Source organism: Osmerus mordax, chromosome 2 (assembly GCF_038355195.1).
Source record: "Osmerus mordax isolate fOsmMor3 chromosome 2, fOsmMor3.pri, whole genome shotgun sequence".
Lineage (NCBI taxonomy): Eukaryota > Metazoa > Chordata > Actinopteri > Osmeriformes > Osmeridae > Osmerus > Osmerus mordax.
Window position 1 is genome coordinate 2,203,756 of NC_090051.1, and position 18,029 is coordinate 2,221,784.

General features: G+C 44.0%; 2 protein-coding genes across 5 annotated transcripts in view; both read left to right on the top strand.

Moving 5' to 3' along the window:
- LOC136932979 (protein NLRC3-like) overlaps window positions 1-18,029 on the top strand; it is a 91,611-nt gene that overhangs the window by 43,861 nt on the left and 29,721 nt on the right. Inside the window, exons 10-17 of one of the 2 annotated variants that reach the window (XM_067228316.1) lie at window positions 67-130; window positions 241-469; window positions 766-2,539; window positions 2,673-2,840; window positions 4,456-4,626; window positions 11,049-11,222; window positions 14,044-14,090; window positions 16,480-17,727. In XM_067228316.1, the coding sequence (XP_067084417.1) occupies window positions 67-130; window positions 241-469; window positions 766-2,539; window positions 2,673-2,840; window positions 4,456-4,626; window positions 11,049-11,222; window positions 14,044-14,090; window positions 16,480-17,012 (3,160 nt within the window). In that variant the 3' untranslated portion in view covers window positions 17,013-17,727. Of the gene's footprint in view, window positions 1-66; window positions 131-240; window positions 470-765; window positions 2,540-2,672; window positions 2,841-4,455; window positions 4,627-11,048; window positions 11,223-14,043; window positions 14,091-16,479; window positions 17,728-18,029 lie in introns of those variants that run through there. The other variant, XM_067228323.1, reaches the window with a different exon arrangement.
- The window catches only part of LOC136933203 (NLR family CARD domain-containing protein 3-like), a 72,860-nt gene that overhangs the window by 10,185 nt on the left and 44,646 nt on the right, over window positions 1-18,029 (top strand). The window lies entirely within an intron of this gene.

Below are 18,029 nucleotides of genomic sequence, written 5' to 3' on the forward strand. Positions count from 1 at the left end.
TTAGTAGATTATCAGCCCTTGTACATGTGGTTCATGTGGTTAAGTAATGTCATCTCTTGTCCTCAGAGATCAACAGGAGAAGTCTGAGTCAGACCAGAGTCACCATGAGGACTTGTCCTCCATATTCACAGTGAGTTTTGTGTTAATATAAAGTACAAACAAGACTGAATGATTTTAATCATATTGTTCTACTGTGTAGATAGTTCCTGGTTCGTCTGATATCTTCCCTCTCTGTTTCAGGTGCTTGAGGAGACCGTCATCAGGTTTGTGAAGAAAGAGCTGAAGAGGATGAAGAGGATTCTGAGTTCAGATTTCCCAGAAGGCTTAGAGAGTCAGAGGGAGGACCAGGAAGTGGTGGACCCTGAATATGAGAAGCAGGAGAGCAGTGCCAGAGAGGGAGCTCTGAAGATCACACTGCACGTCCTGAGGAACATGAACCACAAGGAGCTGGCTGACACTCTGGAGAAAAGTAAGAGACTCCATATTTAGTCTGAGTTGACCGATTGATGGTATATGATGAAGGTTAGATATACAAAGAAAGTTATGAGACTCAGAGTAGCCCAATGTTGTGTAGATCTTCCTATGACCTTGTACTATGTGTGAGTATACTAAACTGTTTCATTATTGTGTACCTGATAAATGGTCATAGATTGGAAATATGTTTTGAATTGAATGTCAAGGACACATTGTCAGTTCATAATCTGTGAATAATCAAAATTACATTTAACAAAAACACGCACTTAACCCGTGTTGTTTTTTGTTTAGATGAGCGTGCTGAGATTTGTCAACAGAAACTCAAATCTGAACTAAAGAAGAAGTTTGAAACTGTGTTCGAGGGCATAGCTAAACAAGGAAACCCAACTCTTCTCAATAAGATCTACACAGATCTCTACATCACAGAGGGTGAGAGTGGAGAGATCAATAAAGAACATGAGGTGAGACAGATTGAGACAGCATCCAGGAAATCAGCAAGAACAGAAACAGCCATCACATGCAACAACATCTTTAAACCCTCAGCTGGACGAGACACACCTATCAGAATTGTTCTGACAAAAGGAGTTGCTGGCATTGGAAAAACTGTCTCTGTGCAGAAGTTCATCACAGACTGGGCTGAGGGACTAGCCAATCAGGGAATCCAGTTCATCTTTCCTCTTCCGTTTCGAGAGCTGAATTTGTTGGATGGAGAAGAGTTCAGTCTGAAGGAACTTGTCCATCACTTCTTCTCGGAAACCAGAGAATCAGGAATCTCCAACTACGACAAGTACAACGTTCTGTTTGTCTTTGACGGTCTGGATGAGTGTCGACTGCCCTTAGCCTTCAAAAAGAACAAGAGCTGGTGTGATGTCACAAAGTCCACCTCAGTGGATGTGCTGCTGACCAACCTGATCAGAGGAAAGCTTCTTCCCTCTGCTCTCATCTGGATCACCACTCGACCTGCAGCAGCCAATCAGATCCCTTCTGAGTGTGTTGACCTGGTGACAGAGGTACGAGGGTTCAATGACCCACAGAAGGATGAGTACATCATGAAGAGATGCAGTGATGAGATCCTGGCCAGGAGAATCATCTCACACATCAAGACATCAAGGATCCTCTACATCATGTGCCACATACCAGTCTTCTCTTGGATTACCGTTACAGTCCTTGAACACATGCTGAGAACAGAGAAGAAAGAGAAGATGCCCGAGACCCTGACTGAGATGTACACAGCCTTCCTGGTGTTACAGACCAAACAGAAGAAGGTGAAGTATGCTGGGAAAACTGAGACCGATCCACACTGGGATGAAGACAGCATTCAGAGTATTCTGTCACTGGGAAAACTGGCCTTCCACCAGCTGGAGAAAGGCAACCTGATTTTCTATGAGAAAGACCTGACAGAGTGTGGAATTGATGTCCGTGATGCCTCAGTGCACTCAGGAGTGTTCACACAGATCTTCAGACAGGATGGTAAAGTCTTCCAGGAGAAGGTGTTCTGCTTTGTCCATCTGAGCTTTCAGGAGTATCTGGCTGCTATGTTTGTGTTTCTCTCATTCATCAACAACGATGAGAATCTGATGTCTCAGTCCACCTCAGACACATCTGCCATCCACCTCTACAAGAGTGCGGTGGACAAGGCCTTGCAGAGTAAGAATGGACAACTGGACCTTTTCCTCCGCTTCCTCCTGGGCCTCTCAATGGAGTCCAACCAGACTGACTTACAAGGCCTACTGACTCAGAAAAGTCACAAGACAGAGAGCCATGAGGAAACAGTCAAGTACATCAAGGAGAAGATCAGAGAGGATCCCTTTGCAGAGAGATGCATGAATCTGTTCCACTGTCTGAATGAACTGAATGACCATTCTCTGGTGGAGGAGATCCAACACTACCTGAGCTCAGGAAGTCTCTCCAGTGAAAAGCTCTCATATACACAGAGGTCAGCTCTGTTCTTTGTGTTGCTGACTTCAGAAGAGAAGATGGACGTGTTTGACCTGAAGATATACTCCAGATCAGAGGAAGGTCTTCTGAGGCTGCTGCCAGTGGTCAAAGACTCCAAAACTGCTCTGTATGTATAAGGCTTTAGATTTTTTATTATAATATTACAACAGCACATATTGTGATAGTGTTTGATTATCATATGTTCTTATAATACAAAACATGACTCTGATGATGTCTCATGTTCTCCTTATGTCATGTAGGCTGAATGACTGTAACCTCTCAGAACGGTGCTATGAAGCGCTGGCCTCAGCTCTCCCCTCCTCAGATCTGACAGAGCTGGACTTGAGTAACAACGACCTGGGGGATTCAGGCATGAAGCTGCTCTCTGCTGGACTGGGGAATCCACTCTGCAAGCTGGAAACACTGAGGTCTGTATTCATGTTCAACATGACACAACTATAGTTATAATCTCACACCACGCAATGAATCACACACTGGTCATAAGTTTGTGGTCTGTTAAAGGTACAAGGGGTCCGGCCAATGAAAAAGTCAGGGCAGTCAAGGGTCGTAATCCACAAGGAGTCATTCAGGTACAGGGCAGCAGGCAGACTCGAAGTCAGGGCAGGCAGGATGTAAGGACCAGGGGAACTAAGAGGCAGAAAAGACTAAAGGAGGTAGAGAAAAACATGCTGGTACTGTAGGCTTGACAAACGAGAAGAACTGAACCCAAACAGAAAACAGGATAAATGAGGGTAGGAAGGAAGATGGGAGACACCTGGAGGGGGTGGAGACAAACATGAGATGAGTGAAACAGATCAGGGTGAGACAGGAATCTATTTAAGACATACTACTTCATTATATTATTGTAGATTGACATGGCATTGTGTTTTGTATCTGTCTGCTAGTGTACTGTTGTCCCTGTGCTTGACACCACTATCCCTGCATCAAGGGTTGTGTGTCAGAAATAGCCAGAAACGTATACTGCTTGGTATACTGACAGACCTGCTATTGGATGTAATATGTAATACTTTCTTGGTGTATTGTACTACTATGACGATTTTGTGAGGAACAGAAGGGTAAAATTTAAGAGGCCACTGCAAATGTTACCCTTCTGTTCCTCCCTCAAAATGGTCCTTCTCCACATTTTAAAAAGGAAAGAAAAAGGTGCACTGCATGTACAATTTCTGACACTATAGTTTGGTACGATTCCATTTGAGATAAAAGTAAAGTCAGCCAACCTGAACAGACAGTCCTCTGACTAATCAAACCTTCTTGGTGTTTGAGAGTAAAATGACAGACTGATTCTTTATTTCTACCTCCAGAGGGTAGTAGTGTTTATAATTCTTCTTATAATCATAATAGAAATACCTCAGGATGACCACATGATGTCTCAGTATACGACAAGAGATAGAATATTCCACAGGTACAATCCAGCCCAGTGACATCAGCTTCTCAGGCAGGTTAATATTTCACATTGGTTACTGACTACCGTGTCATTGTGTTCAAATCAATGTTATTTGTATAGCCCTTTCTACAAGCAATGTCACAGAGGGCCCATAGAACTGCACCTAAACCAACCTAAACCCTCAAGGAAGACAAGGAAAAACTCAGGAAAACTCATAGTTAAAACATTTAAGAAAGCCTGGGAGGAGCAATTCAGTGAGAGTTCCACTTCTCCAGAGGTGGTCGGTGACTAAGAGAGGTGCAGAACATAAGCAAAGCATAATCATGCATCAAGAGTAGAGATGGAAATAAAATGTGCAAATGGATGTTGAACACAGATAATCAGAGTTCCAACTCAGTGCTCTTGATGTAACCCTAATAAACACCTAGACAGTGCCAGCCCCCCTGATTGAAACATGAAGTCTGTTCCAGAGGAGAGAAGCTCTATATGAGAACACCTTGTTTGAACACCCCTGTTGTTTTCAGCTTGCAACAGTAACTCACCACAACACCCATAGGAAATGATCAGACTGATTTTCTTTATTTCTACCTATAGAAGATAGTAGTGTTAGTAATCCATATCATGATTACATTCTACAGGCTGTCAGGCTGTCACATCACAGAGAAAGGCTGTGCTTCTCTGAGCTCAACTCTGAAGTCAACCTCCTTCCTGAGACAACTGGATCTAAATAACAATGATCTGAAGGATGCCGGCATGAAGCTGCTCTCTGCTGGACTGGGGAATCCACTCTGCAAGCTGGAGACACTGAGGTCTGTATTTATGTTCTACATGAGACAATAGTAAAGTTATAATCGCATAATGTATTTGTATGGTTGATTTAGACAACAGAGTTTCACTCATGGCTTCATCAAAGAGAGAACTGGAGGGACTATCATCTGCGGCACCTTTATGGACTCTGTAATCAGTAGCACACAATACAGCAATACAGTCCATTTCATTTCATTTCTGGATTAGTTCCATTCATTTTCTTTTGCACACAAATCAAACAATGACACACAAACCTGACACGGTGAAAAGCTGTATGCTTTTCCACCTAGCCACACACCTGTGTATCCCTGGCTGTTAATTACCTATATGCCTTCCCAAAGACAATGCTCCACCCAGTGCTCAAACATAAAACTGCCCATTTATTTGCATCACCAATGTGGTATATAAATAAAACAAAACAAAGTTGTATAATGGCTCCAACACAAGGGTTAAGATATACTATTCCTCATATTATTGTACATTTACCTGGACAGGGAGACGTGCACAAAGTAGGCACCAAACAAACGCAGGATACGTGCTGCAGCCATTCAGCATGTGGACACGTACTTAGCGTGAAGTATATTTCAGCCTTAAGTGTCAGGTGCAACGCTGCTCTTTAGGAAGTTGAACACACTTTTATTGGTAATTTCACACATCACAGAAGGTAACATTTGCCATTGAATTCCTTGAGGTTGGTCCTGCTACATGTAACATAACATTAAAGCAAAAAGAGAACAGAATGCGGACAAGAATGTTACAACTTTAAACTAGAATATATACACTACCGGTCAAAGGTTTTAGAACACCTCCATTTTATCAATTTTTATTGAAATGTAAGCAGTTCAAGTCCAGTGAACAACCTGAAATGGTACTGTCATGGAATATTATCGCGGCTCTGTGTAATCTGATGAGTCAAGAATGGCGGTTTCAATACAATTTATTTAGTTTGTACAAACTTAAGATTAACAGAGTACTCTGGACCCGTCATAGCGAAGGACATGCAAGCTGTAACCTACAGATTGTTCGAGAGAGAGGTGAAGAACAACCATAAAACCCAGCCTTATATAAATTTAGAACAGATGGTCCTAATCAATCAATGCAGTGGTCTCTGTGATTGGCTAGCACTGATCAATGACAGTCTAAGACAATAAACTCCCAAGCCAGTGTCCCACAGTCCTTTGATGTAGCAGCTACTTCTCTAAGTCAGAAGATAATTAATGAAACACAGACAGAATGTCTGACTTGGCCATATCCTTAGCCAAAAGGTCAGGTCGGCCTGATCAACTGATCCTCAGGTCACGGGAACTCAAGCTGACGTCCTCCTTCTCCATGCCCCTGGCTCTTAGTTAGGTATCATAAATACCTTCAGACAATCTACTACATCCATTCTACAGAGCTTGCATCCTACAAAGCCCCAGTTCATTACATTATCTATCTATATAAAACACATACATTCTAACTATATTCTAAAATTCCACCACAGTACAAAGGTAAGCGGTAAACTGCCAGAGGTTAAAAAAAATTGTTTAGGTTTTTCAATTAACAAAGGAAGACAGACCATAATAAACCCTTAAAAGTGTAGGTCTTTACTTTAGATAGAAATTGCCAATAAAGCCAAGGTTTCAGTGAGTACAGTTTCCTACACCATCAAAAGGGAGTCAGGTGAGGGAGTCGGGCTAGTAATCTGAAGGTTGCCAGTTCGATTCCCGGTCATGCCAACTGACGTTGTGTCCTTGGGCAAGGCACTTCACCCTACTTGCCTCGGGGGAATGTCCCTGTACTCACTGTAAGTCGCTCTGGATAAGAGCGTCTGCTAAATGACTAAATGTAAATGTAAAAGGCCCCTGGAAACTAGAGGAAACTGACAGGAGGAGGTCTGGCAGACCCAAAGCCACAACAGAATCAGAAGACAAGTTTCTGAGAGTGAACAGCTTGTGTGACAGGCGGCTCACAGGACAACAGCTTCAAGCATAGCTTAACACTGGTCGAAGTAAGCAAGTCTCAGATGATGGTTGAAATGCTGCAAAATGCTGTGGTAGCAGTTTTGGTTCAGGGTGCCACTAACTCTGTGGAAGTCGCCGACTCTTGATCCAGCAAAAGAGCCCCCAAATCATCACTTTCAACCATGTGAAAATAAAATGTGCAAATGGATGTTGAACACAGATAATCAGAGTTCCAACTCAGTGTTGTAGCGGGGTTTGCTCGTTTATGATTAGCAATACTTAATTTATAATAAAGTATGTAGTTCTTGGGGGCACCACCTCTTATTTGTTGAAGGGACAGAGGAAACCTTATTGAATAATATTGAATAATAGCCTTCGTGATAATCAGTCTAATCTTAAGTCGTGGATTCTATGAAAGTAGGGCAGATCAGATAACGTGAGAGATACGCAAATATTATACACAATGATTTATTTAGGAGAATGTAATTATAATGAACAAATACCAGATAAGTTATGGGTTAGTCAGAGTAGTACAGTGGCTGGATGCTAATGAGGGCGAGCAACACAATGGTTGTGTAGAGCGCGTGTGAAGGGGGGAGGGAGAGAGAGAGAGTGGGAAAGAGGTAGAGAGGGAAAGGTAGGCCTTTCTAGTAACAATGGACGATCAAGGGCAACTGACTTAACGAGGGTTAAGTTAAAATCATTTGTAAACTACAATCAAACATTAACAATTAAATCACAACATGCCAATATGTCACAAGTAAGAAATATTGCAAATCGCAGTTACTTTTGTCGGTTTGAAGAAAGGAGTCAATGGTTTGTTATGTCCAACGAATACAAAGCGGAATCTCTCGTCAAAGTCCCGGGCGCTCAGTGAATTTGCAGGTTGAGAGGAATAGGTTAGAGAGTGACGCGTTCACCTCAGTTTAATCCTATGAACAAGCGGGGGTGATCGTACGTTTGGGGGTTTTATACTCCAAAGAACAGGGGGGGTCCCTGTGAAGGTGACCTCTTTCATTTTTTTATTGTTTTACTGTACAGCACTTTGTGTTTCATCATGGATTTTAAAGTGCTTTATAAATAAATGTTGCTTTTTGCTTGCATTGGTCAGTTACTCCCCACCTGGGCGTCGTCCTGAGATCTGCTTAGGTGTGAAGTGGCTCTTAGCTTTGAGTTCCGTTATTTCAACTGTCCATGGAATGCGTAAACTTCAGAATATAACAATACAACATTCATAAATGGTTTTGTTAGTATGGTACAATCATTTTGATATCAAGATTGGCTGACTTAACCCTCGTGCTGCCTTCGGGTCACATGACCCAAAGGTTCATAACGAATCATCGTTGTGTTTACCCAATTTTACCCAATACAAAAACAAGTAAAAATTATTTTCTTTTAACCATTCCAATGTGGGGGGTCTGAGACAGTCCGACAGCTAAAAGAAAATGCTTCACTTTGTTTTTGTATGAGGTAAATTTGTCGCAATACGACGGTGTCATCCTTTCGTTCCTAAGACATTAAACTGTCCATATCAGTATAGATATCCAACATAATTTTTTTTCACATTGTGATTTGATGTGTTTTCAAAAGTGTTCCATAATTTTTTTGAGCAGTGTAGAATATATATATATATATATATATATATATATATATATATATATATATATATATGTCTGTATGTCTTTCTATGTCTTTCTGTATTTCAACATTTTATATATAAAATGTTGAAATGTTGAAATACAGAAAGACAGGCATGATGGTGTTGATGATTAACCGTTTGTTCCAACACCGTTATCCACGAACAGCATCCGAATATAGCAGTTCCTGTTCTCTCAGGATGGAAGGCAGAGCCAACAGGCAGTTATGTTGCTCTTTTGTAGCAGAATATGGTTATCTAATGACCTAACAGAATTAAATAAATACTGATAAGCATTCTGTTATTTTAAAATATATACATTTATTGGGTAGCTAAGTTTTTTTTGCATACATTTGGTTAATTTCACTTCCATTTAATTCCCCTTTCATTTTTCAGAAGAACTTGCTGTTATTTCACTATGATAATATTGTCCAATAGCATGTCGTGTTTGCATGTTCTGTCATGTGATCTCCATCTCTGGATCAGTTAGCCGTGTTTCTAAAAAGAACGACTTTAACTAATGGCGTCGGAACCAGCGATGTATATCTGCTCAGAAAATTCAAAGATAAGAAAAATGTAGCTAACATCTGAAAGTTTAAGTCAACAAAACATGACTTTCCAGTCCAGAACAAAAGGATTTCAGAGTTTTTTTTACTGTAATTTTGAAGAAGTTTACCTCAGGATAACCACAGGATATTCACGGTGTACTGTATAAACCAGGACATTTTGTAGCTAATAAAGAGCGACTGAGGTGGGATATTCTTCAATTGGAATCCAACTCAGTGGAACAAGTTCGCCAGGTAGGCTAATATTTCACCGTTTTATATGTAAAATGACATTTTAGTTGACTGAGGCAGGGTAGGGGGAACGGGAGGTAGTTACAAATATCTAGGAAGAGGCAGCAGGAGAGGGCTTTGCCGTTTAGTTGTTTATTAAGCATAAGACCTCATTGGCGTAATGCAGGAACGTTTGTATGCCGACTGCACGACTTTCAAACAGACGATATTGTTGTAAGATTTTAGCATTCAGTCGAACAACACCATTATATTATCCGTTTCCCAATATGGCTTTTATAGCATTCAATAAAGCGTGCTTGATGCTGCCAGTACACACTCTCCCTGTGCGTTGAACTTCAGAGTTTCCAATCTGTCAGACCAGCGCAGGTGACGACAATGTCCCTTGATTGGGGATAGCGGCCAGATTTTGTGGAATACAAAACACCTTTTTCAGTTTGAAGCTCAAGTTCCAATAAAAGGGCGAGTTCTCGCTTAATGTTTCTAGTTTTCCAATACGTCTATATCGTTGCCATTATACACAGGTAGTTTAGGAGTGATCTTATGCTGACACAATGTATCAGATTTTCCAGTCCTTATTTGCCGTTTAGTTGTTATTTATTATGCATAGTTGTAAAATGTAGATTGACATACCAGGTTTCCCAATGTCATTGGTGGTCTGTGCACTGTGGTCTGTTCTCTGGTCTGGTGAGAACTGTGTCCCTTCCCTCTACCTGTGCCCCTTCCTGTCACCTGTGTCCCTAAATATAGAACCCTGTGCCTCCAATGACTGCCACCCAGTGTCCAAAATATTCTGACAGTTCTATCTAACCAAAATAATATGACATGTCAATAAGAAACACAAATGGCTCCTACAGTTAGGAAAGTGGAAGATAGATGCTGTCTATTCTGCCGGAAAGCTAAAGGAGAACTACAGCTTAACTACAGTTTAAACAAGAACTCACACAGGGAGACTTATTAGTTGATTTGGTCACTACCTCCGTATACAGATGAAAGGACATTTTTGTTTATTTTTGTGTACGTCTATTAATTGTAAAGTGGTATGTTCACATCAACCAAGAGGCCAGTCGTGATGTGTCGTTTGTGAACGATTCCTTCATATTGAACAAATCTTTAGAATGACTGGGGAGTAACGAGTCGTCTCAGTGAGTGATTCGTTCATCTTCTCGTGGCAGCGCATAGGGACTGTTGCATTGGCTCAGTAGAGGAAACAGAAAGGATTCGTTCACCTCATTCACGTTCACGTGACTGCTAGGTTTAGCGTAGAAGACGTGAATGATTCGAGTGATAATTACAGGTTTTGTTATTTTTGCTTTACTTACAGTTCAGTGCAGTAATTGTTTGCTGTGGTAATTAAATGCCAGTGTGATAATAAGTGACCATTTCAAATCATGCAAACTGTCATGATGTATTGTATTTAATGGGGGAGTTTTTGTGGAAATATTATCTGGCACACAAATGTGCAATTCCTTTCCCCATAGCCTACTCTAATTTATCTTGGCTGGTTTAGATGCACTAATATTTCTTCCTTTGGAATATGATAACTGTTTAAAATAGTGGAAATATTGAACAAGCAAACTTGCTTGTTCTTTATCCTCGATTCTCTATTATCATCCCAACATTCCCAATACAAAAACCATGTTGTACAAATATATAGAATTGTCTGTCACATGGCTCTTCTTTCATTGGCTCCCTTGCATAGATCCTGCACGCGTGCGTGCATGCATATGTCTTAAAGTGGCCCTGCTTAGGCTAACTAAATGAAATGCTCAGATAAGATAAGGATCTTCCTGTTTACCTAAGCCTTTACCTTGCCTATAGTTCACCTGGGGGGTTGGCCTCTCTCTACACAAATTGAATGCTGAACACAGTATCATTCTTATACAGGATAAAGAGTTACATCTTCAACCTTTCTGATATTGGATTACATGGGTCACTCTGTCTAATGAGGGGAGGTGCAACTATGACAGCACCTGCCAAATGAACCCCTCTGTGCTGACTCACTCTGGAGGCCCAGATGGATTCTGACAATATTGATCCTCTTTCTACAGGCTGTCAGGCTGTCTGGTCACAGAGAAAGGCTGTGCTTCTCTGGCCTCAGCTCTGAGGTCCAACCCCTTCCACCTGAGGGAACTGGACCTGAGCTACAATCATCCAGGAGAAAAGGGATTGAAGCTGCTCTCTGCTAGACTGGAGGATCCACACTGCAGACTGGAGAAACTCAAGTAAGGAGATGTTTGTTTTTTATATACCTCTTAATGTAATGTCGCTTAACACTGAATATATCTAATTACGTTAATAGGCCTTGCATTTCTTGATGTTACAATTAAAACTGCATGTTTACTCTACAATCTACAATATGGTTGTAGCCACAATCATAATTGTATTTCCAGAAAGCGGGTTTAGTGAAAACTGAGTTTTTAAACCCTGAGATGAGGGAAACTGGGTTTTTAGCTCCAGAAAGAGAGGTCACTAAAACCAGACGTTGTAAAATGTAGCTCAGCTCAAACCTAGGTCCTAGTGTCGGTTTGACGTGAATGTAGCTAGGGACTTCAACAAGAAAAGAAAATGGAATCAATTTGAGCGCAAAATAGTTTTTGAGCTTCATATAATATAAACATTATGTTGGACTCATATTGTTATATTTGCCGAATGTTTTTAACTACAAATATTATTATATTTACTTAGTTTTGGACACCTTTGTGCAGAGAATTATGATACTAAGGCCCAATCCCATGTCCCCCCTAAACCCTAAGCCCTGAACCCTCACACACTTACTTGACGTCACCTAGTAAGTGATTGAGTGCAAGAGGCTACAAGAGCTCAAAATGCTATAAATTGGAATGGTTCAGCACTTTGCGGCATTATAGGTAAAATAGTAATGTTGTTGGATCAAATCTGATGAAAGCATATTTGGAATTTATCATCAAAGGACAACCTACACACTAGGGCTGCACGATTATGGCCAAAATGATAAGCACGATTATTTTGATCAACATTGAGATCACGATTAATTATCATGATTATTTGTTGATTTTAACCAAAACAACTTTTTTTGTCACGTAGGCTAATTATACCATGCAGTTCGTCAGTGATGAAGTAAGCAAACAGCGCTTGATCGGCCATGACTGACGTCAACGCAGCAAACCAGGAAGCAGGAATGTCCGACTTTACGCAGCCGTTTATAACTCTTCCCCGACTGCAAGCAGCAACTCTCGCTGGTCTTTCATGCAGCCGATGTCGAACGCACCTATGGTTTACGGAGCGCTAGATTGGCTTTGCCAAAAGAATGCCGCATTTTAAATATGGCTCCATCACGCGAATTTGATCGTGGGAAGCCAAAATCGTGATCGTGATTAAAATTTTATTAATTGTGCTGCCCTACTACACCCAGCTCTGGCTATATTAACCGTCAGTGAGCTTTGTGTTTAAACTACTGATGTTAACTGTTATTTCTAACTTCTATTTCTGTTTACGTCAGGGTTGGTTGCTCCTTCCATGCTTGTTTGTTTACTGTTCTTCGTCTTTCTTGTCTTATGAGGAGGGTTAGCCAGGATCTTTTTCTCTCTTCCAGGCTTCCCCCGGTAACCCTCGTGATTCACGTCACTACGCTGTGAATTGTGGGCAAGTCTGCAAAAATGCAGACTTACGGGTGCATAAAATGTGTTCGAAAGAGCCCTCACGAACTTGACAATTTGACAGTGGGACAGCCCTAAGCCCTCACAGACTTAGTGAGAATGTGCCTCAAAGTCTGTGAGTCTGTGAGGGTGGACATTGGGATTGGGCCTAACCGTTCGTAAACTCCAGATTGATTGTCCTGTTGTCTCCGAGGGAAAAAGCTGTTTGACCCGTGCATTGAATCAGAGCGTGCACGGAGAGAGGGGATTATTCACAGACGTGTCTGTTGTAGTGAGAGAGAGAGAACACGAGCGGGGCAAGAAGGGGCTGAGCGAATCAGTATGCTGCGTGCAGCTCTACTATTAAATATTTTTTTGTGATGTTAAACAGTAAAAGCAAAAACACCGTTTTATAAATTTGTGGTGGTAAATCTCTAATTGTGGTGGGCCGTTACAAATAAATTAATGTATGGGAAACACTGAAAACTGGGTGTGTTGCCACGGTAACTGACTGTGAACCTCACCTGCTTGCTGGCAGCTTTTCTGTAACAAACCATGAGTTTCTCCCTCTCCCCTCCCTCATGCTGAGCCTGAAGCTACTGTCAGACATGGGGGGTCCTTTCCTCATCAACCTGATTGTTGTTGAAGCCATATAACACATACGGATGACATGAAATTCTACAGTTTTCCATGCAGAGCTAACCTGGCATTTCCTGAACATCTCACTGTTAATCTGTGCTGTGGAGGTTGATGGACCCTCCTTCTCGTAATCTTGTCATTAAAAAGGAGAAGAATGTGCCAGTTGTTTTGCGCACATAGGATTGTTCCATTTCTTCTTCACTTGTAGTAAGACGTTAGCCTGGTCCTAACCAGACTCTCGTACATTTAATTTGTACAGAGAGTCTGGGCTCGCTCCCTTGACAAGCGTTAACTTCCTTGAAGGCGGGTACTCTGTTGAAGTTTAAAACTATTGGATCTGCCCAGAGCCACTCTGGATCTGCCATAACCAGCAAAGCTAGTAAGACGTGGTTAAATGTGAAATTAATATACTGCTTTGAAATGTACTGAATGAACAATTGCCTCTTTTGCTGTTGAAGTAGTTTTTCTGCTTTCTGAAAATGTCTTCATACTCGCACGCACGCATTCTAATTCTCTGGATGAGAGCGTCTGCTAAATGACTAAATGTAATTCCAGTGAATTAGAAATGAACTAACTCAGATCAGCTGTTCTGGAAGCGATAACTCTGAGCTTCCCATCTCAGGGTTCATCAAGTCAGAGTTCAGGATCCGGCTCAGAGTTTGTAAAACCTGCTTTCTGGAATAAACCTCTGATGATGAGAGAAACAACATGTTTACTTAGAAAGTCAGTTGCTAAGTCACTTATCAACAGGTGAAGTGTATTTTCATCATTCCTCTGCTTATCCCTGCAGTGTGGATCATGGTGGAGAGTGCTGGATCAAACCTGGCCTTAGGAAATGTGAGTATTGACTGCTACTTGGTTCTAGTACACAAGGTCATACAAGGGACAATACCATTAGTGACTTGGACACTGTCAAAAATGGACACACACACACTGTAAACACACACTTTTAGAAGCAGTAATTTAACACAATTACCCACATCAATACTGTGTGTACGTCTGTGTGTGCTATGTCCCCTTCCTTCTCCCCTCCTCCCTCTCCTCCCCTCTTCCTCTCCTCCCCTCTTCCCCTCCTCTGCTCTCCTCCCCTCTTCCCCTCCTCCCTCTTCCTCTCCTCCCCTCTTCCCCTCCTCTGCTCTCCTCTCCTCTTCCCCTCCTCCCTCTTCTTCCCCTCATCCCCTCCTCTCCTCTTCCCCTCATCCCCCTCTTCCCTCTGCTCTCCTCTCCTCCCCTCTTCCCCTTCTCCCTCTCCTCTCCTCCTCCCCTCCTCCCCTCTTCCTCTCCTCCCCTCTTCCCTTCTTCCCCTCCCTCTCCTCCCCTCTTCCCCTCCTCCCTCTTCTCTCCTCTTTCTCTCCTCTCCTCTTCCCCTCTTCCTCTCCTCCCCTCTTCCCTTCTCCCCCTCCTCCCTCTCCTCCCCTCTTCCCCTCCTCCCTCTTCCCCTCTTCCTCTCCTCCCCTCTTCCCCTCTTCTCTCCTCTTCCTCTCCTCCCCTTCTCCCTCTCCTCTCCTCCCCTTCTCCCTCTCCTCCCCTTCTCCCTCTCCTCTCCTCTTCCCCTCCTCCCTCTTCCCCTCCTCCCTCTTCCTCTCCTCCCCTCTTCCCCTCCTCCCCTCTTCCCTTCTTCCCCTCCTCCCTCTCCTCCCCTCTTCCCCTCCTCCCTCTTCTCTCCTCTTCCTCTCCTCTCCTCTTCCCCTCTTCCTCTCCTCCCCTCTTCCCTTCTCCCCCTCCTCCCTCTCCTCCCCTCTTCCCCTCCTCCCTCTTCCCTTCTTCCTCTCTTCCCCTCCTCCCTCTTCTCTCCTCTTCCTCTCCTCCCCTCCTCCCCTTCTCCCTCCCCTCCTCCCCTTCTCCCTCTCCTCTCCTCCCCTCTTCCCCTCTTCCCTCTGCTCTCCTCTTCCTCTCCTCCCTTCTTCCCCTCCTCCCCTCTTCCCCTTCTTCCTCTCCTCCCTTTTTCCCCCTCCTCCCCTCTTCCCCTCCTCCCCTCTTCTCCTTCTTCCTCTCCTCCCGTCCTCCCCTCTTCCCCTCCTCCCTCTGCTGTCCTCCCCTCTTCCCCTCTTCCCTCTCCTCCCTTCTTCCTCTCTTCCCCTCCTCCCTCTCCTCCCTTCTTCCCCTCCTCCCTCTCCTCCCCTCTTCCCCTCCTCCCTCTTCTCTCCTCCCCTCTTCCCTTCTTCCCCTCCTCCCCTTCTCCCTCTCCTCTCCTCCCCTCTTCCCCTCTTCCCTCTGCTCTCCTCCCCTCTTCCCCTCCTTTGCTCTCCTCTTCCCCTCCTCCCTCTTCCTCTCCTCCCCTCTTCCCCTCTTCCTCTCCTCCCCTCTTCTCCTTCTCCCTCTCCTCTCCTCTCCTCTTCCCCTCCTCCCTCTCCTCCCCTCTTCCTCTTCCCCTCTTCCTCTCCTCCCTTCTTCCCCTCCTCCTCTCTTCCCCTCCTCTCCTCCCCTTCTCCCTCTCCTCTCTTCCCCTCTTCCACTCTTCCCTCTGCTCTCCTCTCCTCTTCCCCTCCTCCCTCTCCTCCCCTCTTCCCTCTGCTCTCCTCTTCCTCTCCTCCCCTCTTCCCCTTCTTCCTCTCCTCCCTTCTTCCCCTCCTCCCCTCTTCCCCTTCTTCCTCTCCTCCCTTTTTCCCCCTCTTCCCCTCCTCCCCTCTTCTCCTTCTTCCTCTCCTCCCTTCCTCCCCTCCTCCCCTCTTCCTCTTCTCCCTTCTTCCTCTCCTCCCTCTTCTCTCTGCTCTCCTCCCCTCTTCCCCTTCTTCCCCTCCTCCATCTCCTCTCTTCACTTCTCCCTCTCCTCTCCTCCCCAAGATGGAGTGATGGGGGCATATCAGGGGTAAGGAGATGGGGGATGATGGAAAGAGGGATTTGGAGGGAGAGAGGTAGCATGTGAGAGAGAATGAAAGGAAGAGAGAGAGAGTGGAAGAGAGAGAGAGAGGGGGAGGGACAGAGAGCAGGGTAGAGAGGATGGAACAGAAATAGAGATAAAGAGCGAGAGAGAGAGCGAGAGAGAGCGAGAGAGCGAGAGAGAGAGAGAGAGAGAGAGTGAGGATGGGTAGAGAGAGAGAGTGAGGATGGGTAGAGAGAGAGAGTGAGGATGGGTAGAGAGAGAGAGAGAGAGAGAGAGAGAGAGAGAGAGAGAGAGAGAGAGAGAGAGAGAGAGAGAGAGAAAGGGGGAGGGCAGGAAGAGGGAGACATTCTAATGTGAATGATGATGATCAGTAATATATTGTGTCTTGGTCTCCCCCATCAGATGCCTGTGAGCTCACACTGGACCCAAACACAGCATACAGAGAACTCTCTCTGTCTGAGGAGAATAGAAAGGTGACAAGGAGGAGAGAGGAGCAGCTGTATCCTGATCACCCAGAGAGATTTGAGGACTGTGAACAGGTGCTGTGTAGAGAGGGTCTGTCTGGGCGCTGTTACTGGGAGGCAGAGTGGAGTGGAGGAGTGGTTTATATAGCAGTGACATATAAAGGAATCAGCAGGATAGGATGGGATGATGACTGTGTGCTTGGATGGAATAACAAGTCCTGGAGTCTGTACTGTGATGATAACAGTTACTATGCCTGTCACAATAAGAAGAGCACTGCCATACCTGCCCCCCCCTCCAGCTCCCACAGAGTAGGAGTGTATCTGGACTGGCCGGCCGGCACTCTGTCCTTCTACACAGTCTCCTCTGACACACTGACCCACCTGCACACATTCCACAGCACATTCACTGAGCCCCTCTATCCTGGGTTCAGGGTTTATGACTCCTCAGTGTCCCTGTGTCAGGTAGAATAGCCCACACACACTCTCACACACTGTGCTCACATAGATGTCATTGAAGATTGAACTGTATACAGTTGTGATTGATATCCCAGAGTGTTTGTAAATATTGCTGTGTGTAGAATGTTTGTTTTGTTTTAACCTTTAGATGTAAATATTACTGATATGAAATATGATTAATATCTCTAAATATTACCGACGCTTCCACCAGAGTGAGTTATTTTTCCAAAACGGAAGCTAGCTAGCTTTAGTTAGCTTCCGTTACCTAGCAACCTAGCATAATACTCGTAGCAATGCTACTACCTGCTAGCGTTACTTGTTAGCCTCCTAACTGTACATTTTGAAGCCATACTACAGCGTTTGTCATGTCGTTTTTGTCTATCGGAAAATAGTGGGTTGGAATGTTCAGAATCACACGTGCGACGTTACTCTGTGGGGCTTTCGAACTATCGCACACGTGTGATGCTACTCCTTAACGGGTTCATTGTTGACAAACAACAATCCAAGTTTATGTACCCTTAGTATAGATAGTCCACATATTTAAATTTTAGGTATATGTTTATTGTATGCACCTTCCTGCCAAAGCAAATTCCTTGTCTGTGCAAACTCTCATGGCGAATAAATCCCATTCTGATTCTGATTCTGATCCTGTCTTTGATCTCAGTTCCACTGAATGTGATGAACTAAATAGTGTCTTAGTGACTAAATAAGGAGAAATAAAGATGTTTTATACAGGATGATAGAAGACATGCTGTGTGTTTGTTGTGTTTGAAACACTACATTTAGGACCAGTAATATGACAGTATTACCCACTTGAATATACACTGTGTGTGTGTCTAGTGTGATTCCCTCCCTCCCTACTCTCTCCCCACCCTCTCTCCCTACTCTCTCCCCCCACCCTCCCTCCCCACACTCCCTCCCTACTCTCTCCCCCCACCCTCCCTCCCTACTCTCTCCCCCTACCCTCCCTCCCTACTCTCTCCCCCACCCTCCCTCCCTACTCTCTCCCCCACCCTCCCTCCCTACTTTCTC